This window comes from Piliocolobus tephrosceles, chromosome 12, assembly GCF_002776525.5.
Source record: "Piliocolobus tephrosceles isolate RC106 chromosome 12, ASM277652v3, whole genome shotgun sequence".
Lineage (NCBI taxonomy): Eukaryota > Metazoa > Chordata > Mammalia > Primates > Cercopithecidae > Piliocolobus > Piliocolobus tephrosceles.
In genome coordinates, this window is record NC_045445.1 from 115,513,143 (window position 1) to 115,539,511 (window position 26,369).

The following is a 26,369-nucleotide window of genomic DNA, read 5'->3' on the forward strand; positions in this document are numbered from 1 at the left end:
AAAAAAAAAAAAAAAAAAAAAAAAAAAAAAATGATGCCAGGCTGGGATGGCCTGAATTCTGTCCTCCCTCAATTCTTATATTGAAGCCCTAATCTCCAATGTGATGGAATTTGGAAATGGAGACTTTGGAAGATAATTTGATTTAGATGAGGTCATGAAGATAGGGCTCTCTTGAGAAGATTAGGACTTTTCTAAGTAGACACATCAAAGAGCTTGCTGGCTCTTTCTCCCCGCCTTGGGAGGACACAGCAAGAAAGAGGTTGTATTAGGCTGTTCTTGCACTGCTATAAATAAATACCTGAGACTGGGTAACTTATAAGAAAATTGATTTAATTGGCTCACAGTTGTGCAAGCTGTAGAGGAAGCATGGTGGCATCTGCTTCTGGGGAGGCCTCAGGAAGTTTCCAATCATGATGGAAGGCAAAGGGGGAACAGGCACATCACATGGAAGAGTGGAAGAAGGAGAGAGAGACAGTGCAGGGGGAGGTGGCACACATTTGTAAATGACCAGATCTCAGGAGAACTCACTATCACAAAGACAGCACTAAGCCATGAGGGATCTGCCCCCATGATCCAAGCACCTCCCACCAGGCCCCATCTCCAGCACTGCAGTTTACAATTCAACATAAGATTTGGAAAGGGACAAATATCCTAACTATACCAGAGGCTGTCTACAAGCCAGTAAGAAGGCTGTCACCAAGAACCGACCCTGCTGGCACCTTAATTTTGGAATTGTAGCCTATAGAACTGCGAGAAATAAGTGGCTGTTGGTTAAGCCACCTAGTCTGGTATTTTCTTATGGCAGTGCAAGCTGACTAAACACTGGTTTTGTAAAGCAATGAGTATTACTTCTGTTTTGACTAAAGTTCATGGAGATGCTTACTAGCAGAGTAGATGGATTGAAACAGGTCATGATGCTGGCAATGGGGCATTAAGTACACGTCAGATTGAAATGGCTTTCCACATTGCACTAGATCCTTCCTCAACACCAGGTTGGAAGTTATTTAAACTTGAAAGACCCACAAGCATATTGAATTCTCTTAAACTCAAGGACCTTTCACACTGAGAGTGTTTAAAGTTTAAATTGCCTCCCACAGGGTCCAAGTCATCATCCAATGCATGACGGGTTTCTTTGAACACTTCTATAGTCATTATGAGTCTGTATCATTTCAAGAAAGAAGGGACAGCAACATTAGTTTTCATGCTAATTTTCCTGTTCACTCAACTAATATCTAATGGATTGCTAGGATTTGTAAACACTCCAGTTATTTTAACTGTAAACCTAACCTTTCCCTCAGGAAGCTTGCACCCAGCATAAACTGTCATGAAGAAGGAGTACTAATACAATGTTAGAAAAGTTGTAAGGAAGAAAAGTTCACTTCCTGCTTGAGAGTTAGGCGTGGAAGGCTCATGAGAAAATTAGCATCTGACTGGACAATTAAGGAGTAGGGAAGCATTCGGCTCAAGATGAGGGAAAGTGACAGTTCAATGCAGGGGAAAGTCTGTATACAAAAAAATCTTAAATGGGATTATTAAGTATTCTTGTTTGCCTCGAGCAGAAGTATGAAGTAAAGGAAGTTTAGAAGTAAGGAATGAGGTTGAAAAGGTAGATTGGGTTCATAATAACTAAAGGTTTTCAATAAAAGATTAAGGAATGTAGACTTTAACCTTCTGGTCATGGAGAGCCATTGCATATTTTTGAGAGAGAGAAATATGATGTGGCTACTGTGAACCGTATCATTTTGATCTCACTTGAGAGCTGGGAGAAAATGGCCATCTTACCTTGGTTTCATACACTGGGAAGGGGGTCTGAAAATTTTTCTTTAAAGGTTCAGACAGTAAATATTTTAGGTTTTGTGTATCACAAAAATTATTTTACAACTACTCAACTCTGCTGCTGTAGCTAGAAAGCAGCTGTAAATAATGTATAAATGAATGAGCATGACTGTGTTCCAGTAAAATTTTATTTACCAAATTAGATGGCAGACCATATTCATCCCATAGAACATACTTTGGGGATTCCTGCACTAACGGGTAAAATGAGACTATTTTGCTGTTGATTTTTGTTTATATGTTTCATTGTCTTTGTTATAGCTGTGTTTGCAGTTTTTATTCTTGTTATTCCAGTTGTGGCATTTACTTTATCAGTCATTAACAAGACACTAAAACAAATATGAACACTCTCACACGTGAGAAAGTGAGAAATGGCATAGAGATAGCTTGAAGCCAGTTAAAAAAGGATCATGGAAGATAATAACAATAGCTAATATGTATATGGCTTCTACCAAATATTTGCTACATATTAATGTATTTCACACTTAAAATAGCATTACGAAGTAAGTTTTATTATTGTCACTTCTTGCCAATGATAATGTGCCACAGAAATTTCAAGTGACTTGCTCATCGTCACATAGTTTACAAAAAGCAGCACAGCTAGGATTTGAACCCAGACAGCCTAGCTCAGGATGCGGCCTTCAGAAACTCCTCGCCTTGCTGTCTTTTAATAAGTTAAAGGTGATTTTATCAAATTATTTAGCTGAAACAAAATGCTTCACTGGGACTCCTTAAGAATTTGTCAAAGCCTATGGACACTGTGCATTTACTCTAGATTGTCTGTTCTACATTCTGAAGTATCGTTGACTGACTCTAGTGTTCCGTGGGAACATTTGATTATCTTTAAATACAGAGACCTTTTTCACTCAAAAGATTTCTTTAAAATTTAGATGTCTTTTTCAGCATCAAAAATAAGTGGAATTTCCATATAATTGAACTTTTTTTTTCCCAAGTGCAAGACTTCTGGAGCTCACCATGGTCTTAACTACATTATATAATAAGCAGTAACTTTTTTCATCTATGCTTAATGTTTTCTCTGATGTGGGAAAATGTATCATCAGATTAGAAAGTTGAGGATTTTGGGAAATTAAGGGAAATTCCAAGGTAATAATAAATTGGGAAATAAATTATTTTATATTGCCATTAGGGTACAAAGTATACACCTAAGGATCATAGTTTAGACTAATGAGAATTTCCAGAATTAATATCCAATCAAATTCTGGTATAATCCAAGATAGCATAGTCAAAACCACTAAATTACTGTACTGTGTAGCAATGAACAGTAATTCTATGTTGACTTATCCTTATTTTTTTTTTTAAGATGGGTTTCTCTTTGATTTGGAGCAAAAGAAAAATGTAGTGCGGTAGAAATCTTTGGATTTGGACAGACCTGTTCTTGAGTCTTGACTCAATGCTTCACTGTGTATTGAAACTAAGTGAAGATCTTCAACTTTTCCATTCATGATCAATCTACAAAAATAAAAACTATAATGAATAACATACAAGGTTTCTTGAGAGATTAAGTTTTCTTTTTGAAAACCTGTGACCTGATTAAGATGCTTGAAATGATATTTGTCTATTTTCTTTACTTTAAAGTTGAATGGAAGTTTGGCATTTTAAAAAACTTCAGGTGATACAGGAGTATAATTTTAAGCTGCTTTATAGAACACGAGTGTCCATATATTTAAACATTCAAAAATTAGTTAAAATTAATGAACTTGGCAGAGAAAACTACTTGGTACATAATCCAGAAAATTTTACTGTTGGAAGTAAGCATGACTCTCCAAACTGTGGACATATTTTCTCAAGGGATTCTATGTATCATGGCTTCAAGATATTTTTGTGTGTGCCTCAAAATGGCTGAAGGCATTTTAATGGTGCATCTGAGAGTGTCTTACTAACATATTTTTTGTACACCATTTTATCTATATCTTTGGACATTTTACGTTTCTGTGTAAGTGAAACTTCCATGAAAAATCCTTTCGTTACCATATTATCGTTATGTAGATAAGAAAATGAAAGAGAAGCCAAATTGAAGCTGTGAAAGGGAATGTGCGCCCTCTAGTGACCCACATTTATTTCTCCCAAGGACATTTGCAGCTTTTTGATTTCATCATTTTAAATAAACTTTACATTTGATTTTAAAATATATGACTCAGGATTTTCAACTTGAGTATATCATATTGTATGATCATAGATTTATTACTATGACAAGATTTCATCTATCATTTGAGAGAAAATTTCTATTAACCTGTATTAAGGTGATTTTCTTGCACAGAAGTGTGTTTCAAAGGGACTTTCAATTTATTGAAAATGAAAAATAGGCTTTAGGCATCTGTGGCTTAGCAGCATTTTATTTCCCACCCTCTGGGTCATGCAATTTTTGCCCACGTTTTCACACTCCTTGGCTTTATAACTAATTCCTCTAATATAGCAGTATCTGACATTTTAGAATTTGTGGGGGTTTCTTACCTTTTAATTTTTAAGGTTGTTTCTCTGAAAGATACATAAACAAAACTTATAAATGTGACATCTGTTCAACCATGTCATACTTTAGAAATAAATATTACCAATGAATTTTGAAATGATTAAGATTTAATACCACATTAAGGTAGGAAGATTATTTTAACATCATTTCTACCTACCAGATGTCAAAATATTGTAGGTAAGTTTTACTTTGGGCAGGGAAGCAATATTTTACAGCAGTTTTATTCTCTTCAGTGCAATCAACGATTCTAGGGGTGCAAAGACAAATATCAATACCAAATAACTCAGATATTTTTGGCATTAATAGCTTAAAATATTAAATCATTGGATTTGTATGCAAGGGCATGTATTTTAAATAGCAGAATTTTTAAACATATTGATTTGCTTTCCGGGAAACTGATTTGCTTTCCAGGAAACCAATTTGCTTTCTAGGAAACCAGGGCGAGTATTAAATGACCAGCGAGTAGGCTTTCAGGAAAGAAGGTGTGGGGGAGGGGTGAGGTCCGTCAGTCTCCGGCAGGGGAGGCCAGGGGAGTCACCCGGTGGAGCTCCCGGGCGGAGTTCCTACAGTCTGGACAGGAGTGAGGGCTGAGGAAGTGCGCACCGCGTGGGCTTTTACGTCCTGGGCCTGGGAGTGGGAGGGCAGTGGGCGGGACATAGGCTGGTCGGGGGCCGGGCGGTAGGCGTGGCTAGGCGGGTTCCGGTTTTTCTCCGTCGGAGGTCGGGTTGCGCCTGCGCAGTCGACCTGTGTCTTTCCCGGCGCGGGAAAGCTGACGGTGAAGAAGCCGGAACTGCGCCATCTTGCCTCCGTTCGTCCCAACACATATTAAGTACGTAACTTGGTATGCCATAATTGATAGTAAAGAAGATGTACAATTTTAAGGACAATATTTTGTATTTGGACTAGAATTCAGCTTTTGAGGCACATGTTATATAGGCATATTTTAGGACAAGGTAAACGCTACAGAAATTGATTTTTTAGTATCTTTTAAAGATGCATTTCAGTGCAATCTGAAATCATTAAATTTTACTGTACTGAAACATATTATTTTATGAGTGATGTGCTTAAAATTACACATATAAAACTAGGAATACATTTGAGACCATGCAAATATAAGGAAAAATAGGTTTTTGATAAGATTGTTAATATAGCAGTTTCTACTACCTGAAGACAGAGTCCTTTCTCATCTGTCATACTGTTCCAGGTGCTGTGTAAACCACTGAAGAGTTTGTAGGCTTTTTATTATAACTGGGAATTAAAACATCTTTCGATTTTATTTAATTTGATTGCTAGATGAATAGACTAATGTAAGTGGAATATCAAAGGCACAATATAAGCAAAGCTGATCTCAGTTTTGTGTCTTGAGTCAAAACATCTTTAATTAGAGAGGTAAGTAAACATATTTACAAGTAATTTTTTAAAAGCATTTGTATTGTAGACCCGGAAAATCTGAGACAGGTCTCAGTTAATTTGGTTGATTTTGCCTATTCCTAGTTACTCGGGAGGCTGAGGCAAGGGAATTGCTTGAACCCCGGGGGCAGGGGTTGCAGTGAGCCAAGATGGTGCCACTGCACTCTAGCCTGGGCGATAGAGTGAGACTTTGTCACAAAAAAAAAAAAAAAAAAAAAATTATTTTGCCAAGGTGGAATTCTCGTGCCTGTGACACAGCCTCAGGAAGTCCTGAGGACATGTGCCCAAGGTGGTTGGGGTGCAGCTTGGTTTTACATATTTTAGGGAGGCATCAGACATCAATCAAGTACATTTAAGAAATACGTTGGTCCGGAAAGGCAGGACAACTGGGTGGGGGTGGGGGCTTCCAAGCTCTAGGTAAATTGAAACATTTTCTGGTTGACAGTTGGTTGAGTTTGTCTAAAGACCTGGGATCAATAGAAAATAAATGTTTGGGTTGAAATAAGACATTGTAGGGACCAAAGATTTATCATGCAGATGAAGCTTTTAGCTAGCAGGTTTCAGAGAGAACAGGCTGTAAAATGTTTCTTATCAGACTTAAAGTCTGTGTTAATGTGAACGCCAGAGAGGTATAATGAGGCATGTCCGACCCCCACTTCCCTTCATGGCCTGAATCAGTCTTTCAGGTTAAATTTTAAGAGCCCTGACTGAGGAGGAAGTCCCTTTGGAGGGGGAGTTAGACTTTTAGTTTTGGTTTACAGTATGTTTTTACTTCAAGACCAATTTGATAACAGCTTTTTGTTGTTGTTGTTGAGACGGAGTCTCGCTTTGCCGCCCAGGCTGGAGTGCAGTGGCCGGATCTCAGCTCACTGCAAGCTCCGCCTCCCGGGTTTACGCCATTCTCCTGCCTCAGCCTCCCAAGTAGTTGGGACTACAGGCGCCCGCCACCTCGCCCGGCTAGTTTTTTTTGTATTTTTTTTAGTAGAGATGGGGTTTCACCATGTTAGCCAGGATGGTCTCGATCTCCTGACCTCGTGATCCACCCGTCTCGGCCTCCCAAAGTGCTGGGATTACAGGCTTGAGCCACCGCGCCCGGCCGATGACAGCTTTTAAATTTTTACAATTTAAAGCAAGATGTCGATGAAGATTGAATAAATTAATTTACACGAGAAAACACCAAAAAGATAAATATTAGGAATGAAAACCTGTGGTGCCTGATTTTCAGTTCAGTATATGTATGTATATGTGTATATATATGTGTGTGTGTGTGTGTATATATATGTACATATATATATCTTTTTTTTTTTCTTTTTTTGAGACTGAGTCTCATTCTGTTACCCAGGCTAGAATGCAGTGGCACAGTCTTGGCTCACTGCAACCTCTGCCTCCTCGTTTCAAGCAATTCTCCTGCCTCAGCCTCCCGAGTAGCTGGGATTATGGGCATCTGCTGCCACAGCCGGTTATGTTTTGTATTTTTAGTAGAGACGGGGTTTCGTCATGGTGGCCAGGCTGGTCCAGAACTCCTGACCTCAGGTGATCCGCCCGCCTCGGCCTCTCAAAGTGCTGGAATTACAGTCAGGAGCCACCATGCCTGGCCCTCAGCTCAGTATATTTTTAAACACACGTTTACTGTACATTTAAAGCACACTTAAACATACACACACAAACACGTATCACATATTACAAAATACAAGACAGTCATGTGGCCCTATCTTTCCCCCTTCCACAGAGGGAGGCACACTTTATACTAACGTGTATGTGGTGTGTGTGTGTATACAAACTATCTTGATTTGGAGAGGGAGCTATTTGTCTAAATATTAACTTGTTTTCTTTTGGTTAAACAGGATTTCCCCTTTAATAATATTCTGTAATTACAAAAATATAATAGTTACCATGTAGTAAATGCACCTCAAAGTCCTAAAAATATTTTTAGAACTAATAGGATTTGGCCAGGCGCGGTGGCTTCCGCCTGTAATCCCAGCACTCTGGGAGGCCGAGGTGGGTGGATCACGAGGTCAGGAGATGGAGACCATCCTGGCTAACATGATAAAACCCCTTCTCTACTAAAAACAGAAAAAATTAGCCTGGCGAGGTGGTGGGCGCCTGTAGTCCCAGCTACTCGGGAGACTGAGGCAGGAGAATGGCATGAACCCGGGAGGCGGAGTTTGCAGTGAGCCAAGATGGCGCCACTGCACTCCAGCCTAGGCGACAGAGCGAGACTCCATCTCAAAAAAAAATAGGATTTACACTGAATTTCATTTGATATTTTTATAAGACCTATTTGATGCAAATTTAATTTGTATACTACTATTCGATTTTTTTTAAAGCAAATGCCATATGGAAACAAGCAGAGAGGGACAAGTTTTCCCAGAAGGAAAGTCGAAAGGGGAAGAGTAGAAAGAGGCTGATCCAGAAAACCTTTACAGACGATGTGTATCTTGAACTGAGTCTTGTAAGATGAATAGTAGTTCATCTTCACGTGGTTGGGATTTAGGTCAGGAGAGCACCTGTATAGTAATATGGAATTAAAATGTCTTCTCACTTTCTAAAACTAAAGAAGAAAGACGATTTTTAAAAATATAGCAAAGTTGGAAAATCTTACCTCCAAAATTATTTCTTCCTTAATATCAACAAAAAATAATTATAGTTTTATTCCTATTAATATTAGAACTTGCTTCCTAGCTCATTAAAATATACATTAAGAATTGGTTTGATAAGTGATCTGGTCTAGGCCTAGAGCCCTGGGGCCCTGCAATGGTTAATGTATTTCACAGGCATCAACATTTTACTTTCAGGTTTCTAAGGATGAGGCTCATAAGTTTTTATAAGCTAAGATGTTTAAATACGCAAAATGGCCATTCATAAACCTAGTTCACTAATCAAATTAGTTAAGTTTGGGAGCTTGGAGGACTTCCACTTTCAAAGTTTACACATTTGGGAATGATGAGTTCTAACTGGTATCTTGAAAGTGACTGAATTAAAATTCATGTAAATGTGTCATCTTAGTTTAATCGGTTATGTGACAGTCACTGTAAAGAAAATTAACAGAACACAGTCAGTGCTTATCAGGAGGCTCTTCTGACATGATTAGCACAGTTATGTAGCACTAATTCCATATAATGTTTTACTATTGACAATTCAAAATTGACAACTTCTTAAATGGCCAACATTTCTCTAGTTCTTTGAGATGTTTTTATGTGTTTTTGCCTTTAAATTTATTTTAAACATTTATATATACACACAGGCATCTCCCAGTATTTACCATAGGGGATGTAATTAATCTAATTTACGTCGTTTTTATGGGACATTCAACTGGATGACGTTGAGTCTGTTTGTACAATACTGAGAAAAAATTGTCACTGTCTGAATATTTGGTATTTATGCCCCATGCTTTTGATATTTTGAAACTTCCAAATAATGGAAGGTCTTTTTGAAAAACTGTCTTGGTTTAGTAATACACTTATGCAAAGAAAAAAAAAATCAAAGACTTACTTGCCCTGTACAATGGGACTTTACAGGTTTTAATTTCAGTGGTTTCTGATGAGTGTATTTGCAAAGGAGTAAAAATTGTCACTTTACTGCTAATCATAAATAATAACAAATTGAGGTTTTAAGATATACTTGAATAGAAGACAGAATATTCATCAATAATCAAAGAAATAATCATTTTGTGAACAGAGAATGAAGTTATTTTTTATTAGCTAAAGGAGATTTTAAGCTAGGTAAAGATAAACTGCATTTAAGGGATAGAGTCTGTGATAACATACGGAAGTATGTTAAATACAGAGTTAAGTATGTGAGGAAGGTAAGTTAAACACTAAGGAATATATTAATGGGCTGATCCCAAAGGTGTAGGGGCCCATTATGAGCAACTTATGATATATAAGTTCATTAACAGTGGTTTTATGTGAGTTGTTAAAGTGGGGAAAAAGAATTATTAGAAATGAGTAATTTTATGAAGAAGCAAAAAGACATGTACAGAATCCAAGATTGAATATGGCATTGAAAATAAGTCTTCAGTGTTTTCCGTGAGGGTTTTAAAGGAGGTAACTGAGTTACATCTGAATGATACATTTCATTCCTGATTAAATACCCAGGCTCATGTAGTGCAAAGTATGATAGAAAATGCCATCTGCAAAGCCTGGGGAAGAGTAGATAGCACTCAATTTATAAGCATGAAGACATTTAAATCAGAGGAGCCTGTTCATTTACCATACATCTTAGCAAAGATATCTGAAGATTTAGTAGCAGTGAAATACATGAAAACTACAGGACAAACCACAAAAAGTGATGAAGCGATAGTTGTTAAATTGATAAGGAATAAAATAAACATGCAACTGCTTCTTGGAAGTCAGGGTCTGAGTAGGATCCAGGAAGGAGACTGTGTTCATTGTGCATTGAAAATGTCACTGAACCTAAGCGTTGGATGTAGGCCATTGGCACTCAGAGTACTTGGGAGGCCTTTGAAACCCTGCCTGTGCTTCCCCTTCACCCTTCCATCCTCATTGCTGGCATGAAGAGATGAGACTATCCACTGGCAGAATATTGGAGATAAAACAATGCTAGTAGCTGCCAGTTAACTCCCAGAACTTTAAGAGATGGTGGTACATGTTAAGTATCAGAATATAGGCTGACTGCGCATTATGTTTGGACAAAAGGAGTTTTAGTAAGGAAATCAGAGATGTTTGAAGGAAGAAGTCCAAATGGAAGCAACATAAAATAAATATAAATCTAAGATTAGGTTAGGAAAAGGTCAGAGCTTGAATCATGTAAGAATTGGGTTCAGTTTCCACCTATTTCTTATGAAATCAAGATATCACAATAATGATAGAAAAAAAAAAGGGAAGAACTCCAACAGTTGAGAAGAGTCCAGACTCATTAATATGTTTCTTTGTTCCATTTCAGAAAGGAAGTGTAACATATTAACCTCTGTGCTTATGAATAGGTTATTTTCCTTAGTCGAAACACGCTCCTCACCACTGCCCTAGCAAAATTTGAAATTGCCTTTTTAAAAATCTGTAAATCAGAAAACGAGTGTAATCACTCTCCACACGGTCTTGGTATAAAAGGTAAGTTCACGCACTGTATGCAATCCCCTTCCAAATTTATAAAATCAGACCAAAAATTGAATGAGGAAAGCCCTTTCTGTAGAATTTCACATCCTGTTGTTTGAATTGATTTGAATTATCAGAACTACATGCCAACTGGTGTCCAGGCCTCCCTTAAAATCTTCACAGACAGAGAAGCAAACAGACAGTTACCATGGTGTTGATTCCACAAAGCCTTCATTGTGTGGAGATAACCAATATACTTGGCAGAGCCTCTAGGCTAGAAGCTGATTTAATCCTCATTTACAGAGAAGGTGTTTTTTGATTATCCTCTTAAAAAGACCAGTGTGAGCTGAGCCCCAGTTCTGTGTCTAAACCATTTTTATCTTGTCAAACAAATGCTTCATTAAACCAAATTATTTGATAATGTGGACTAATGCATTCTCGTCTCTGTTCTTTTTGGAGTTAATAGCATGTCTGGCACATAGTAAGCACTTAGTATATACTTTATGAAGGGGGAAAAAGGGAGACATTGACTGTTTTAAAAGGAAACATACAATTTTGCATTTTTCAGGAAAATACACCTCTAAAAGTGTTATAAGATTTATTTTTGAATGCAAATTATTTACTTTCAAACTAAATAAAAAAAAACTACTTTTTTCTGCAGTGAATTGGAGGTGGCGGTATAACAGTTACATCAACATGTTATAAGAGCAGAAAGGCTATGATCCCTTTCCTTCCTCCTTATACAGGTCATGGCAGACATTCCTATAACAAAAGATAGGTTAACAAAATAAAAGCATGAGATATTTATCTAATAAAAGTTTCAGGTGACATGGGAGCCTTCAGAAATGAAGACACAATGACCCAAAGGAAAACTGTCTATTTAGATTTGATAAAGAGTAGACAACCATGTAGGAATGTGATTGGACAAAAAGGGAATGATCTAATAGTAATAGACTGGGGAAAACCAACCAGGCCTGTCTGTATAGAATTCCTTCCTCTTAGACATGGGGTAGGACCCCACTTGAATGAGGGTCTTATGACCTACTATCAAACAGAGGTATGTCAGGTAATTTTTTATGGCTAGCTTCTGGAGAGAAAGATGGGGGAAATACAGAGTTATAATTCTGGTTTTTATGACTGGCATTGGAGGAGAGAGATTTTGGTTTCTATGACCTACCTTGAAGAAGAATTCTGGTTACTATGACTCACTTCAGGGAAGAATGTGGAGTTAAAGACACGAGGGGAGGAGAACGTCAGAGAGAACTTGGTTCTGAGGCTGCTTCTGAGGCCTTCCAATGTTCTTTAGTTCAAACTTTCAGCATGCCAAAGTGCCGTACTTTGGGGTATCATTTTCTGAGCCCCTACAGTGTGCAAACAAGAGCAATGTCAATTTTATGCCTAGTAGAAATCTTTCTCCAACACAGGCTTTAGCAAATTTCTTTCAGCCGTGATGTCAGCCTAGTACCTTGAGCCACGTTTGGGTTTCAGGGACCTCTAAGTAGAAGTGAGCAATCTTTCCTACAGATAGTCTAAATCAAAAGAGGGTGAGACTAGAGAGATTAAATTTAAAGCGTGAATTTGAAAGTGACTGGTGGATATTCCCATCTCACATTTATGAGTCAGAGGGTATCTGATGTATAATTGAGTCAGACAAATGAATTTCACCAAAGTGGCCCAAATGCATTATACTAACAACTAAGTTTTCAAAATATTTATGGAAGAGTCAGTGAAGGATTTTATTCCATTGGAGGAGGAACAAGAATAAAGAATAGCTCTGAATTACTTTAGAAAATATGAAGGGAAATTTGTTTCTACAAGTACTTGAATAAAAGACAAAGTAGAATATACAGTTAAGAGGTCTATGAAGGTCAGATTAGAAAGGATCATATTGAAATTTTGTTCTTTATTCTAAGAAAAATGAGAAAGTCTTTGGTTTTACGAATGAAGGTAACATAATCAGGTATGTTTTTACTACCGTATATTTCAAGATAGCTAGAAGAGAATAATTTGAATGTATCTAGTATAGACAAACATTTAAGATGATGGATATCCCAAGTACACTGATGTGATCTTTACAAATTATATGGATGTGTTAAATTATCACATGTACCCTCAAACTAAGTACATCTTTTATGCATCAATTAAAGAAATGAAAATTTTCCCAGTAGTACGTAAAATAGAGGGTTCTGTAAATATTGCCCAGAGGCCAAGTGAAAAGCTATTGCAGCATTTTTGGTCACATTTAATGGCAACACAAATTTGGGTTCTGGCTATGGAGACAGGAAGAAGCATACATATTCAGGAGATAGAGAATGTGTGTGTGACAGATAGACTTTGCAATACATTAAACATAGGAAGGAAGAGAGAGGGTTTTAGTTGGTTTGCTGTAACAAAATATCGTACACTGGGTAGCTTATAAAGCACAGAAATTTATGTCTCCCAGTTCTGGAGTTTGGGAAGTTTAATATCAAGGAACCAGCAGATTTAGTGTCTTGTAAGGGCAGGCTTCCTGGTTCATACATGGTACACTCTCACTGTGCCCTCACATGGTGGAAGAGAACGCTGATCTCTTCAGATCATTTTAAGAGTACTCATTTCATGAGTGCTCTACCCTCTTGACCTAATTACCTCCTGAATACCTCATCTTTTAATACCATCACATTGGGAATTAGTCTTCAACTTACGAACTTTTGTGGGGCACAAATTTCAGTCCATAGCAGAAATGAAGATAACAGATGTGAGGGGTGGTGATGCTAATTACTGATCTGGGGGAATACTGATAGAGTACTAGTTTGAGGGAGAAGATCAAACATTAAACCTTGGCATATAATGTTTAAGGAGATTTTGCAGCATGCAAGTGGAGACATCCAAAAGGCAGATGGTTTTATAGCTGTGGAATTCAGAAGAAGTGCCTGAATTAGAGATACACGTATCAGAATCATTGATAAATAGATTGTAATTCAAGGCATGATCAAATCTAGTACATAATGATAGAGTGGAGGAGGATGGACCTGCAAAGAAAAAATTACCAATGGTCATAGAAATAGAAGGCAAATTAGAATAGAGTGGCATCATGAAACCAAAGGAAGAAAAATTTCAAAAGGATAGTGTGGTAAACAGTGTTAACTGTAGTTCCAGCTACTTGGGAGACTGAGGCAGGGGAATCCCTTGAACCCAGGAAGCAGAGGTTGCAGTGAGGCCAGATCGCACCACTGCACTCCAGCCTGGTGACAGAGTGAGACACCGTCTCAAATAAGTATTAGAAAATGGATGGACTCAGATGCTCGAGCAAAAGTAAGAGAATAAAGTTCAAAATGTAGGTAGTGGGAATGATTTTAATTAAAAGAAGAGAAACTCAAATGTAAGAGAAGTGAATGAGAATGGTGGCTACACATGCAGATCTGATGGTGTTTGGAAATAGGGAGTGAAAAAGTTCTACTCTGATAATTCTACTTGTTTCTGTACGGTAGAGAACAAGATCATCTGCTGAGAGAGCTGCAGAAAGAGGATGGGCCAGAGCTTTGAAGGTTTTAAATAGTTCCTGTAGAGACTCAGAGCCCAACTTGGGGGCGAGGGGGGGAAGTATGGCAGGATGCTAGGTTCATTTGAGGGTGTTGATTATTGCCTTAGTTTGGGTTGCCCCAAGAGTAGATCTGAAGAGAAGGATTTAGATGCAAGCAGTTTATTTGGAAAGTGACCCTAGGAATCAAAGTAGGGAAGTGAGATAAGAAAAATAAAGCAGCCAATAAAGCATGGCACACATTTAGGGATCAGGTTATTGCTGGAAGGAACTGGAGCTCAATCATGCAATGAACCCTTTGAAACACTGTGTGTATCATACTTCAGTATTGTCTAACTGAGGGGCAAGGGAGCTGGGATATTGATCCACCAATTCCAAGCTCTCACTGGTTAAGGGTCACCCCTGAAGTATTAACATTCCAGCACTCCTCTGTCCAATATATTGGCAAGTAGATGCTTCCAAATTGAGAGACACAGGAAATTTTATGTTGGGCCAAAGCAAAAATGAAAATGTTTTAAGGCATTGTGATGATAAATATGCATAAATGATGCACTCGTTTGGGTAGGTAACCAAATGACCATAGTAGGAGAGTATTTATTCAAGGAGTTAACATCGCTGAAGAGAGTGTGAGAGAAAGACTTTTACAGCATGTAATTGTACTCTGTATTTTAATCAACATTATGAATGAAGAAATAGAAATCTGATAAACTTGTGGATAAAAAATATAGGAAAGATAAAAATCACATATCACACAATAAAAATCCATAAACATTTATAATGCATACACAAATAACTTATTGACATTCAATGACGTGAAATTTAGAGGAATCAAGATCCCTAGTCTCTTAATTTCAAGTTGGATAGCCTTGATAAATAACAACTCAATCTATATGCTATGAACCATCCCCTTTTTGATGTGGAAGGACATGATGGTGAACTAGATAAATTAAGTTTCTGATTCATGGTACCGAGGTCAATTAACTTAATTTCTCTGAAGCACCATCTCATCCTATGGGCAGTTAGAATTGGTGATACCTAACCAAAGAATTTTGTAAGAATATAAAATGAGAATATGTTTTTGTAAGGGCTTTGTGTTCCATTAAGTTCTGTATCTGTTTAATTTTAAAACAATAGCCTGCAACTAATGTGAGAAATTCTAACAGGTTTATATGATTCAGAGTCCCGAAACTGGAGTTCAGTAGACCAGGTCACAAGTTTCTGATAGTAATTAGGTTGTGATATAACTGGTTTAATGATAGTTTATGTGAAAACATTCTAGAAGTTTTAACTCAATTGAACTGCAATGTGAGTTGAAAGTCTAATATTGAAGTGAAAATATTTATTGAAATCATGGGCTATATCAATGAAAGTATTATAAACCAAAAGATAATTGTCTATTCTTCCCTATTTTTACTACACACTACTGATATGTTTCCCTTAAGTACCAAACTTAAGGAAACTAAGATACCAACAAACCATCGAATATCTGCTGAAGTGACTAAGCATAGGGTAGGCTGACGATCAGGTATCTACTGATGAATTTAAAGAGCTGATTTCAAATATTTATAATTTTGTATCCTTTTGCCAATATCTTTGCAACTACTCTCTACCCCCACCAGCTCCTGGAAACTAACGTTGTCTTCTGTTTCTTCGAGTTTGATTGCTTTTAGATTCCACATGTAAATGAGATCATGTCATATTTGAGACATGTCATATGTATTTGAGACATGTAAATGAGATCATGTCATAACACCTGGCTTATTTCACTTAACATGATTTCCTCCAGGTTCATATATGTTGTTGCAAATGAAAGGATATTCATATTCTTAAAGGCTTTAATACTATTCCATTAGACACTTGGGTTGATTCCATATTTTGGCTCTTCTATACCTGAATCATCTGATTACAATGAATAGTTTATCCCTGGTGGCTCTGAAGATTTCTGCAAAAAAAAAAAAAAAAAAAAAAGTTCGAAAATAACAGGATAGGCGATCTGAAACTTATGGCAGCATAACCACTCACACCAAAATGTAGTGACTTAAAGCAGCACTTATTATTTCTCACAGTTCTTCAACTTGGGCAGTGCCCTTTGGGCATTTCTTTATGTGGCATCAACTGGAGCACTCATTTGTCTGTCTTCAGCTGGCATTTGAGATGGGTCACAGAGGGCTTTATTTGCATTCCTGGTGCCACATGCTGCTTCATGTGGCCTCTTCACATGGATAGATTAAGCTTCCTTAAAACATGATCTCCTCAAGGTCATTGTACTTCTTATATAATTGTTGCCTTCTCGGGATGTGTGCTCTAAAAAGTCAAGCTCTGACATGCAAGCACTTATCAAAACCTTACTTGCAATACTCTTCCTGTTGTCCCATTTGCGATAGAAAGTCACGTGGCCAAACCCAGAGGCAATATGACTGGAGACTACAGAAGAGCATGTGGTTCAATGGTGACCACCAATAGGAATTTCTTTTTTCTCGTAAATACTTTCCAAAAACAAAAGGTTATCTTGGGAGGTAGTACTTTTTTAAATAGTGCAAACATTCAACCAGAGGCTGGGTAATAGCTTACAGGAGATATTGTAGAAGTGATTTTTACACTGAGGTGAATAAAATGACCTCTGTGATCAGAAGACTTTAGATCAAAGCTGACTCCAAATTTGAGTCTACCTAATGGGGAAAATAGTGGTGCTATTAATACTAATAGAGGCATCAGGCAGGAGTCTCAGATTGAGAAAAGAATGATAAATGCGGATAAATTGCTTTTTTTATATAGAAGAAAGAGATAAGAAATAATGACTTTTATGTTTTGCTGTCTTAGGTTGGATGTTGATATAACTGAACTTCACAGTTGGATTACTCGCTCAGAAGCCGTGTTGCAGAGTCCTGAATTTGCAATCTATCGGAAGGAAGGCAACTTCTCAGACTTAAAAGAAAAAGTCAATGTAGGTTATGCATTAATTTTTATACGTGTACACATTTTGTGCTGCTTGTAAACTCCATGCTTCGTTATCTGTGATTCTATTAGTTGATAGATTAATGCAATATGATAAAATTTTAAAGATGCAATATGATAAAATGTTAAATGATAAAATGTTTAAAGATAAAATAATGTATCTTTAAAGTGTATTTTAGATAGTAAGCAAAATCAAAGTTTAGCCTGGAGAAATCTTTCTGGATTCTTCTGTGACTGACTAGGGATGCCTTTCATAAACTTACCTTAACTTACATATTATTTAACTGTAAATTAATAATTTTATAACATGAATTCATGTTGATTTCTTTAATACATTGTTCAGTTACCTCAAGGCTAGGCCTTAGCAAGCTTGCAGAATTGTGTAGAGTAGAATAGTATAAAATAGAATAGAATAATATAGATACTATACTTAGGACCATGTTTATATGCTCACTATTATCAAAAAGTTATTCTTTATAGTCATCAATCCCTGTCATATATTATAAGGTATTTAAATTTCCCAGGTATTTGTGTATTACCTTAACTAAAAGATGTCCAGCCTTTCTCAGTATTTACATGTGGTAACAGATGCTTTGTTGTTGTTATTCCCTTCTGAGATGGTATAATTTTGACCTTCACAAATAGGAAGTTTTATTAATTTAATATAAGCTGCTTCATCTTTAGGGAAATTGTCAAAGTTTTAATTTTTCGACTTCAACAATTATAAAACATGCATCTTTGTATATGATCAGCAACAGTTTGTAAAAGAATTTCTAATAGGCAGAGTAAATACAATGCGCAAGCTAAAGAAACAGTGATTATGAGTGAAAAGTAATTTTATCCATGGGAAGATCACATCTAAATGTGCACATTAGCTCTGCTTTTTCTTTCTAGAAAAAGAAATCCTGAAGTTCAAAATCTATTGTATTTTTACAAATACAACATTACCTCAGTTACAAGCTAATGTTTGCTGTTGGGGTTGGAGCTTTTGGAGAAAAACAAAAATTATGTATATATTCTGGAAAAAAAAATCTATTTTTTAGGCTGCTTGAAAAAGGGGAGACAATTTCATCACCAGTTCTTCTTAGAGTTAACTATTTATAAATTGGAAAGTTATTTTAAATTGCTTACTAACTTTATAAGACATGTTGTCAGCATTATAATAGACTATTCTAAACAGTTTCAAGAAATGAGAAATATGATTACATTGCTAATGTTTGCATTTTAAAATTAAACTGAAAGATAATATATAATTGTAGAAAATTGGCAAAATGTCTTTTTTCAAGTTTACTTCTTTGAAGGTATATTGTTTGCTATGATTTTTGAGGGAAGTTATCTGAGTAGTAGAACATTAATTAGAGAACATTAAACTCTGATTTTCAAAGTTCGTGTCACATATTTGACCACTGAAAATATGAATCACCTTTGGCATTTTATTAGCTAATTAAAAATGGTTATTGATTTGATTCTTACAGGTTTCTGTCTGATAGTCTGTTTCTTTATCTTAAAACAGCTTTGATCAGGGAGGAAAATTGAGTTCCATTATTTCAGGAATATAAATCATAAAAGTTCCTGTTATATAGTTGCCTTTGAACAATTTGCATTTTATCAATAGTGGGAGCATGACAGACTAAAAGTGCTAAAAAATGTACAATATTTTATAACTGGTTTTCTGATACCTTGTGAGTCCCCTTTATCACCCTGAACTCTCATTTTCTGAAATAACAACATCGTTCTTAATTGCCTACTAAAATAGGACATGAAATGATTTACCTTGATATTTCCCTCAGGCTCAATATAATGTATATGTATTAAAAATCTTCAAGAGAAATACATAGTAATGATGAAGGATATTCAGTTTAGGTATACATTAATTTTCTTACTGTATCACCTGTCAGTTTATATAGGTTATTTTGAACTCATGGCAGGCTCGTGTCATGAACTTGAGTGGTATTAATAAAAATGGCTAAATATTCCCAACTCTTTTATTTCCACTTGATTTCTTCATTTACTCCTTTCAAGTGCCATTATCAGTTCAATTTCACATATTTTAAAAAATGGAACTTTTAAACCTAAGCATAATTTTTTTCCTTGTATATTCGCCATGTGTTTTATTCATATAATTAACAAAATGCACTTATTTAAAAGCTGATTTCTAGGGGACCTTTCTAATCAAAATGTCCCTGGACCACAAATATTGACATTGTCTGAGAGCTTGTCAGAAATATAGAACCTCAGAACTAGTAAATCAAAATTTGCCTTTGAACATTTTCCAGGAGCGAAGCCTATGGACATAAAGGCTTGAGAATCAGTATTCTAGGACACAGTCTTGGGCTTTACCTAGCGGTTCCCTCTCACATTCGTTTAATGTCACCACAGTTCAGACTTTTTAGCTGAATTAACAGATTCTAACTACTCAAATTACTTCAGTGAGCACATGGTAACGTAAATTGGTAATAAAAAAAAAAATGGCCTCCTCTGATCGCAAGGGGGTTTGATAAGGTGTCTGAAAATCTGGAGCTTGTACCAGTTTCTCTTGAAAGCCTACCTATCAAGTCATTATGGTCATCTGGCTTTGGGCTCTTCATGGGATCTACATTTGATTACACTCTTTCAGAATCAACTTTTTACTAACTCCCTCTGGAAATCATCAAGCCAGTTAATTCTTCCCTTTTCTCCTATCTCTGTTATCTGTGTTTACTACCCAGAGTATAGGTACCTCGAGTCTATCTTTTCTTCTATCTTTCTCTCTATGCTGTTTTGCACTTTCTTGTCCTTGCTTCACTTCCTCTGCTTTCCCACGCTCTCTTACTCGGCAGGCTCAAACCCTTTTTCCAGACAAGACTTCTGTCCTATGTACTTACTCTACTCATACATGGAAACCACTTTTACCCTCAAAAACAGCACTGTGACTCATCCCTCTTTTGTACCCCCACTACTTTAGAATGACTGACTCCCTCACCTAACAAGAGACAATTCCAAAGATACTGCTCTCTTGATGTAAAAATACCTCTTTCCTTGCAGTTAATGACTTCTGGCCATCTATTATCTACCATTTTATCATATTTTCTCATTGAAGACTTTGGCACTAGGTTAGTAGACTTTTTCACCCAAGTTGTTCTTTCATTCTTAGTCATTTCAGCATCCCTGTGGGCTCTCCTGCTATCGCTAAAAGCTTCTGTTTCTCTCATCTCCTCAATTCAGCTACCTGCTGTCGTGATTATATGTAGATGTTGTCATTGTCAGGCATTACTCCATTTCTTTAATAGCATATTTTAACAAAACCAGCAGTTCTTCATAAGCTTTCCATGCATCCTAAGTATATTTTCTCCTTAGTTTCTCTCAACAATTATTTCAAGCTTTTGTGGGGTACCTAAACTTTCCCCGTCATTCACAGTAAATGACTTCATCTCCTACTGTAGTCAAAACAATATTTCTCAAATTGTGGGTATTTGTGCTCATTGTCTCTCTCTCTCTCTTTTTTTTCCCACCTGCCTTGGTGGAAGAGGCTAGACTTCACCTGGTTGAGGTTCATCTCTGTGTGTATGTTCTCAGAAACATCCCTGACTATGTATTGAGCCACCTGCTTCCATTCAGCTATATATCTAGATTGTCAAAAAATATATGTCCCAGGTCTTTATCATCAGCCTTTAAACTGGTTGTGTTTTCATCTTTAAGAAAGTGTCCTCTCCTGTAAACACACATGTGAATATACGTGCGTTATCTTACTCAATCCCTCTGTAGAACTAGAACCTATTAACCTCTTTGCCCTCATGAAATTCTTTTCTCACTTGGCTTATAGGATACTGCTTTCTCCTGGTTACTTCTTTCACATTTTTGGCCATTTGTTCCAATTCAGTTTTTCTTTAATATTGGTATTCTTCACAGTCCTTGTTTTTCTTCTCTGGATATCCTCATTCATTCCCATTTAAATAGTATCTATTTTCGAATGAACCCTCCCCCGATATGTATCTTTAGCTCACACCTCTTTCTTAAAACCTATTGTGGAAGACAGTGTGGCGATTCCTCAAGGATCTAGAGCTAGAAATACCATTTGACTCAGCCATCCCATTACTGGGGATATACCCAAAGGATTATAAGTCATGCTGCTATAAAGACACATGCACACGTATGTTTATTGCGGCACTATTCACAATAGCCAAGACTTGGAATCAACCCAAATGTCCATCAGTGACAGACTGGATTAAGAAAATGTGGCACATATACACCATGGAATACTATGCAGCCATGAAAAAGGATGAGTTCATGTCCTTTGTAGGGACATGGATGCAGCTGGAAACCATGATTCTCAGCAAACTATTGCAAGAACAGAAAACCAAACACCGCATGTTCTCACTCATAGGTGGGATTTGAACAGTGAGATCACTTGGACACAGGAAGGGGATCATCACACACCAGGTCCTATTGTGGGGAGGAGGGAGGGATAGCATTAGGAGATATACCTAATGTAAATGACGAGTTAAATGGTGCAGCACACCAATATGGCACAAGTATACATATGTAACAAACCTGCACATTGTGCACATGTACCCTAGAACTTAAAGTGTAATAATAAAAAAAAAAAAGAAAAAGAAAAAAAAAAACCCAGGGTGATATATCTGACTGCCTAATAGACAATTTTAATTGATGTTTGCCTGATATCTTAAATCTCATTATTTCCCCAGACCTCCTTTATTCTTTCTCCTTCCTTTCACCCCTGCAAACAGCCTAATCCAGAAACCTGAAAGCTAACTGGGTCATCTAGATTTTTTTCTACCATTCACAAGTCCAGTCTTTGACAAGTTCAATTAATCCTGCTTCCTTAACAGCTCTTGAAAATGTCCAATTCTCTCTATTCCCATCACCAAAACCCTGATTAAAGCTAATATCATGGGTTACTTCTATTTAAGATGACAATCCCCTAGTTGGTCTTGCCTGCTACTAATGTTATATTCCTTTAGAAATTTTCACATCACCTCTGCCAAACCGAACTCATTAAAACATAAGTATGATCTTGTTATGTCTCTGTTTATAATCATTTGAGAAAGATAAAATCAGCTACTGATAGCCAGTAGCTGGCTTGGCGCTTCAGTTAGGCTTTGAAACTGCTGGATGTTGCCTTGGTACTTGCAGCTAGTCTGTGATGTTCTCTGGTTGAATATAAACACTTGCTAAGAATGCCAGCATCATTCAGGAACACTCCATGGTTGTGATGAATCAAGATAAAAGCAAGACCACTTTGTAATCATATCTTAATACGGTCAAAAAGAATAGCATTGTCCAAACCACCCCTGATGACCAAATATCCCTCATCTTCATTAATGTGACACATCATGCTTCTTTACTAAATACAGCTTTAGCCTCTCTGCATTCCTCCTGCCATGTAGATAAAAATTTTAGGACACTCAACATAGAATTACCCTACTTCCTTACAACATCCAATCAAAACAAAGCCCCACTTCCTTGATGCCCCCTATCACGTAACACAAGCCCACATCTTAAAATAAGCTTCTTCTAACATACTCTTAGAGACAACCCCATAGTTCCCTGTGATGCTCTGTCTCTCTCATTGCAGCGTGTAAATCAGGTTAACTTTGATAATCTACAAATATGTTCCCAGTGGTCTTTGTGTGAAAAGTGTTGACAAAGTCAGTGTCTTCATATTGCTCTCATAAAGCCTGCAATGATCTAATTTTTGTTTACTTACGCAAAGTAATTTCTAGTCATTTTCACTTCATTTCCATTGTTGATTTCCAGAAATCAGGACTTGAACATGAAATGGCTTTGGTTTTATGTGTGTGTGTTTGGTTTTTGGTGTCCCCATGCCTAACACATAACCCAATAAATGTTTAACTATATGGATATGTGATTTTTTTTCAGCTCTGCAGTCACATTTAAGACAGGACCTATTACCAATATAAAGGATAGAACAACTTCTGAATAAACATTTGAGTGAATAAGTTGCTTTTCAGTCAAAGGGTAAAACTTCATTATAGAATGTTAAATGAGTAGATTCTTAGTTACTTCTAATATCAGAGTAGGACTGATAGAGATCCATAACTTATTTTCATAATGTTAGAGAAGATACAGAAAGAGGAGGCTTTTAACAAGGTGCTAATAAAGGAGGAGGAACAGAGGTCTGAATCAACTTATTGAGGAATTTGTGAATGTCCCTGTTTCTTTGCTTAAAATTATTTTACTTTTGTTCCTTTTGTTGAATATTATACAACTTAATTGCCTTTTATTTTGCATTTAAGTTACCCATTTTAGAATTTATAATTCTTCATGATCTGTAAGAATTTTCATGAGCCCATATTATATTTTATAATTAATCACTCATTTCTGATACATGGATTTACTGATGCCTTTTTTAGCTTCTATATACTTTACTTGAAATTATGTGTACTAAATATTTTAGAATCTGAGTAGTGGCTTCTAAACATATCATATATTAAGCATATATTGAGTAAAGTATTTAGTATTCTATATGTTAACATAATTTAAAAACTATGTGTTATAAAATATTTATCCTTTTATGATTAAAAATATATGTATATGCATGTAGACATGTATATGATAAACAGCTCTATAGAAAAACACACAGAAAAGCTGGATGACTTCATGAGGAAGAAATTTAAGAGAAAGATAACATTGTCAAGGGCAAAGTTATTTTTATGAACAAGGTACTTTCAAGGAGATAATTGTAGTCGTTATCAGTACTGAATGCTGTAAGAAGCATTTTTCCTAACAAGAAAATTAATGACTTTCACAAAATAACTTTTTGTACAGTACTGAGGACTGAACTCTGACTGTAGGTATTTGGACTAATATTGAAATATTGAAATATATTTAATTTCAAATTTCAAATTTCATTGAAGATGAAATATATAAAAGAAAATGAAGACCATGGTTGAAGAGTATTCAGATGATACCCTTGGTCTTGAAAATAAGAGAAAGGGGTATATACACAGTACGTATGTATATGTACATACATGTACATACACACATCGAGGAGGTGGAAGGTCAGAGCCATGAAATAAAAAGAGAGAGTTAAGATTCTACGAAGTTTTGTCTCATGGATTGCATATGGTACTCTTTCTTTTCTACTTAGGTAATGGTTTATTACCATTGTCAGGACTTGAGCTGAAGAAAAGGTGGATGTGCCCAACTCCCAATCTAATATGCAATTTCTAGAATACTTTGATGTAATCCATCCCTCCTTTACTGAGCTTGCAGCATGTATCCCCATGGACTGGTTTTATGGCCACTTTATGTAGAGCTATTAGAGTTTGTTAGGAATTTACACTTTAAGAGAGCATTGTGGGTAAGGGGAGAGACCATAATATTGTATATGGAGGCATTAGGCTAAAATAGAGCTCGCCTTATTATGTATCTACAATGTACCAGCAACATTCATGGAGACTTGAGATAGAGTAGAGGAGGATATAGATAAGGATACCTGACCTTGTATAGTTTACATTCTAGTGGGAAAGATGGAAATGAAGCAAGACTAATATGTAAATCATATGGAATATTAGTGATAAGTTCCAAGGAGTAGAATAAAATGAGAGTTAGAGTATGTATGTGTGTGTAGACAGAGTGACACTAAAAGGCCTAGCTGAAAAAGTGGCATTTGATGGGGAAAAAATGTCCAAATCACTAATTTAGGGCCATTTTAGGCATGGAGAAAAATAAATGCACAGCCGTGTAACAGGAGCATGCCTGTAGCATCAGGGAACAGCTAAGCGTGTGTCTGCAGCAGAAAAGCAAGGTATTCAGTAGCACAAGAATTCACAAAGGTTAAGGAAGTTAATTAAGATCAGATCATGGTAAGGACTTGAGCTTTTACTCAGTTGTCAGCGAGTTGAACTGAATCCTGCTGTCTCTGTCTGCCGCATTGATAATATATAATCAGAGAACAAAGGTTGAAATATAAAGACCTTTAGTATCCTATTTTGAAATATTCATACCCCTCAGAGATGATGGGGTACTTCTTCTAATATGGTAGTAGTGAGCACCATAATAACTCACTTTCTGGATATGTTTTGAGGTTAGAGCCAACAGGACTTTCTGATGGATTGAATGTGAGACTTGAGAGAAAGAGAGGAGCAGACGGTTCTGCTTTTGGCCTAAACAAAGGAAAATATAGATTGAGGCCTAGGACACTCCAAAGTGAGAGTTCAGGGACGTGATTAGGAACCTGCAAAGGAGATTGAGTAAAAGTGACCTCTGAAGTTGGAGGAGAACTCTGTGTTCTAGTAGTACATGAAGCCAAATTAGCAAATATTTCTAAAAAGAAAAAGGAATCCACTGAATCAAATCATAGTGATAGGTAAAGTAAGGACTGAACATCAGTCATTGAATGTAGTCGTTTGGGGACCAATGATGAGACTGGTAAGAGCAGTTTAGATGGGACTGAGTAAGAGAATAGATGTGAGAGCCAGTTTTTGTTTTTGTTTTGAACCAGTTTTTACTTTGCAAGCTAGACCTGTGAAAGGCCTGTGTTCCTCCTTGTTGATACACAGTCATTTAAAATGAGGACAGTTATCTTCCTTTTTCAGCAAAATATTTCTCTTTCGATTTTGTTTTTGGTTTTTGTGCTTTTCTGTGCTTTTTAATGTATATTTCTGTGAGTAAATGGGAGATGATAGAAATTTTAGGAACTACTGATCCAACCTACCTTAAAACAGAAGTTCATGTATTTCATTTGAGGACAAATGTATGGGTGGCTAGATCCCAGGAGAAATGGAGATTTTCAGTGATGTTTATTTAGTCAACTTTTTTTTTTTTAAACACTTTTTCTGTGTGGTTATTTGGACATTTCCATGAACAAGGTACTCTGATCATCTCTTGTGTCAAAAATGTTTCCATGGCCAGGTGTGGTGGCTCACGCCTGCAATCCTAGCACTTTGAGAGGCTGAGGCATGGGAATCACGAGGTCAGGAGATCGAGACCATTCTGGCTAACATGGTGAAACCCCGTCTCTACTAAAAATATAAAAAATTAGCTGGACGTGGTGGCGGGTGCCTGTAGTCCCAGCTACTCGGGAGGCTGAGTCAGGAGAATGGCGTGAACCCGGGAGGCAGAGCTTGCAGTGAGCCAAGACTGC

General features: G+C 36.7%; 1 protein-coding gene across 1 annotated transcript in view; it reads left to right on the forward strand.

Annotated features, from left to right (window-relative positions):
• Positions 1-26,369, forward strand: part of DMD (dystrophin) — a 2,292,995-nt gene that overhangs the window by 827,663 nt on the left and 1,438,963 nt on the right. Inside the window, 1 exon segment of the mRNA XM_026451980.1 lies at positions 17,126-17,249. Coding sequence (XP_026307765.1) covers positions 17,126-17,249 — 124 coding nt within the window.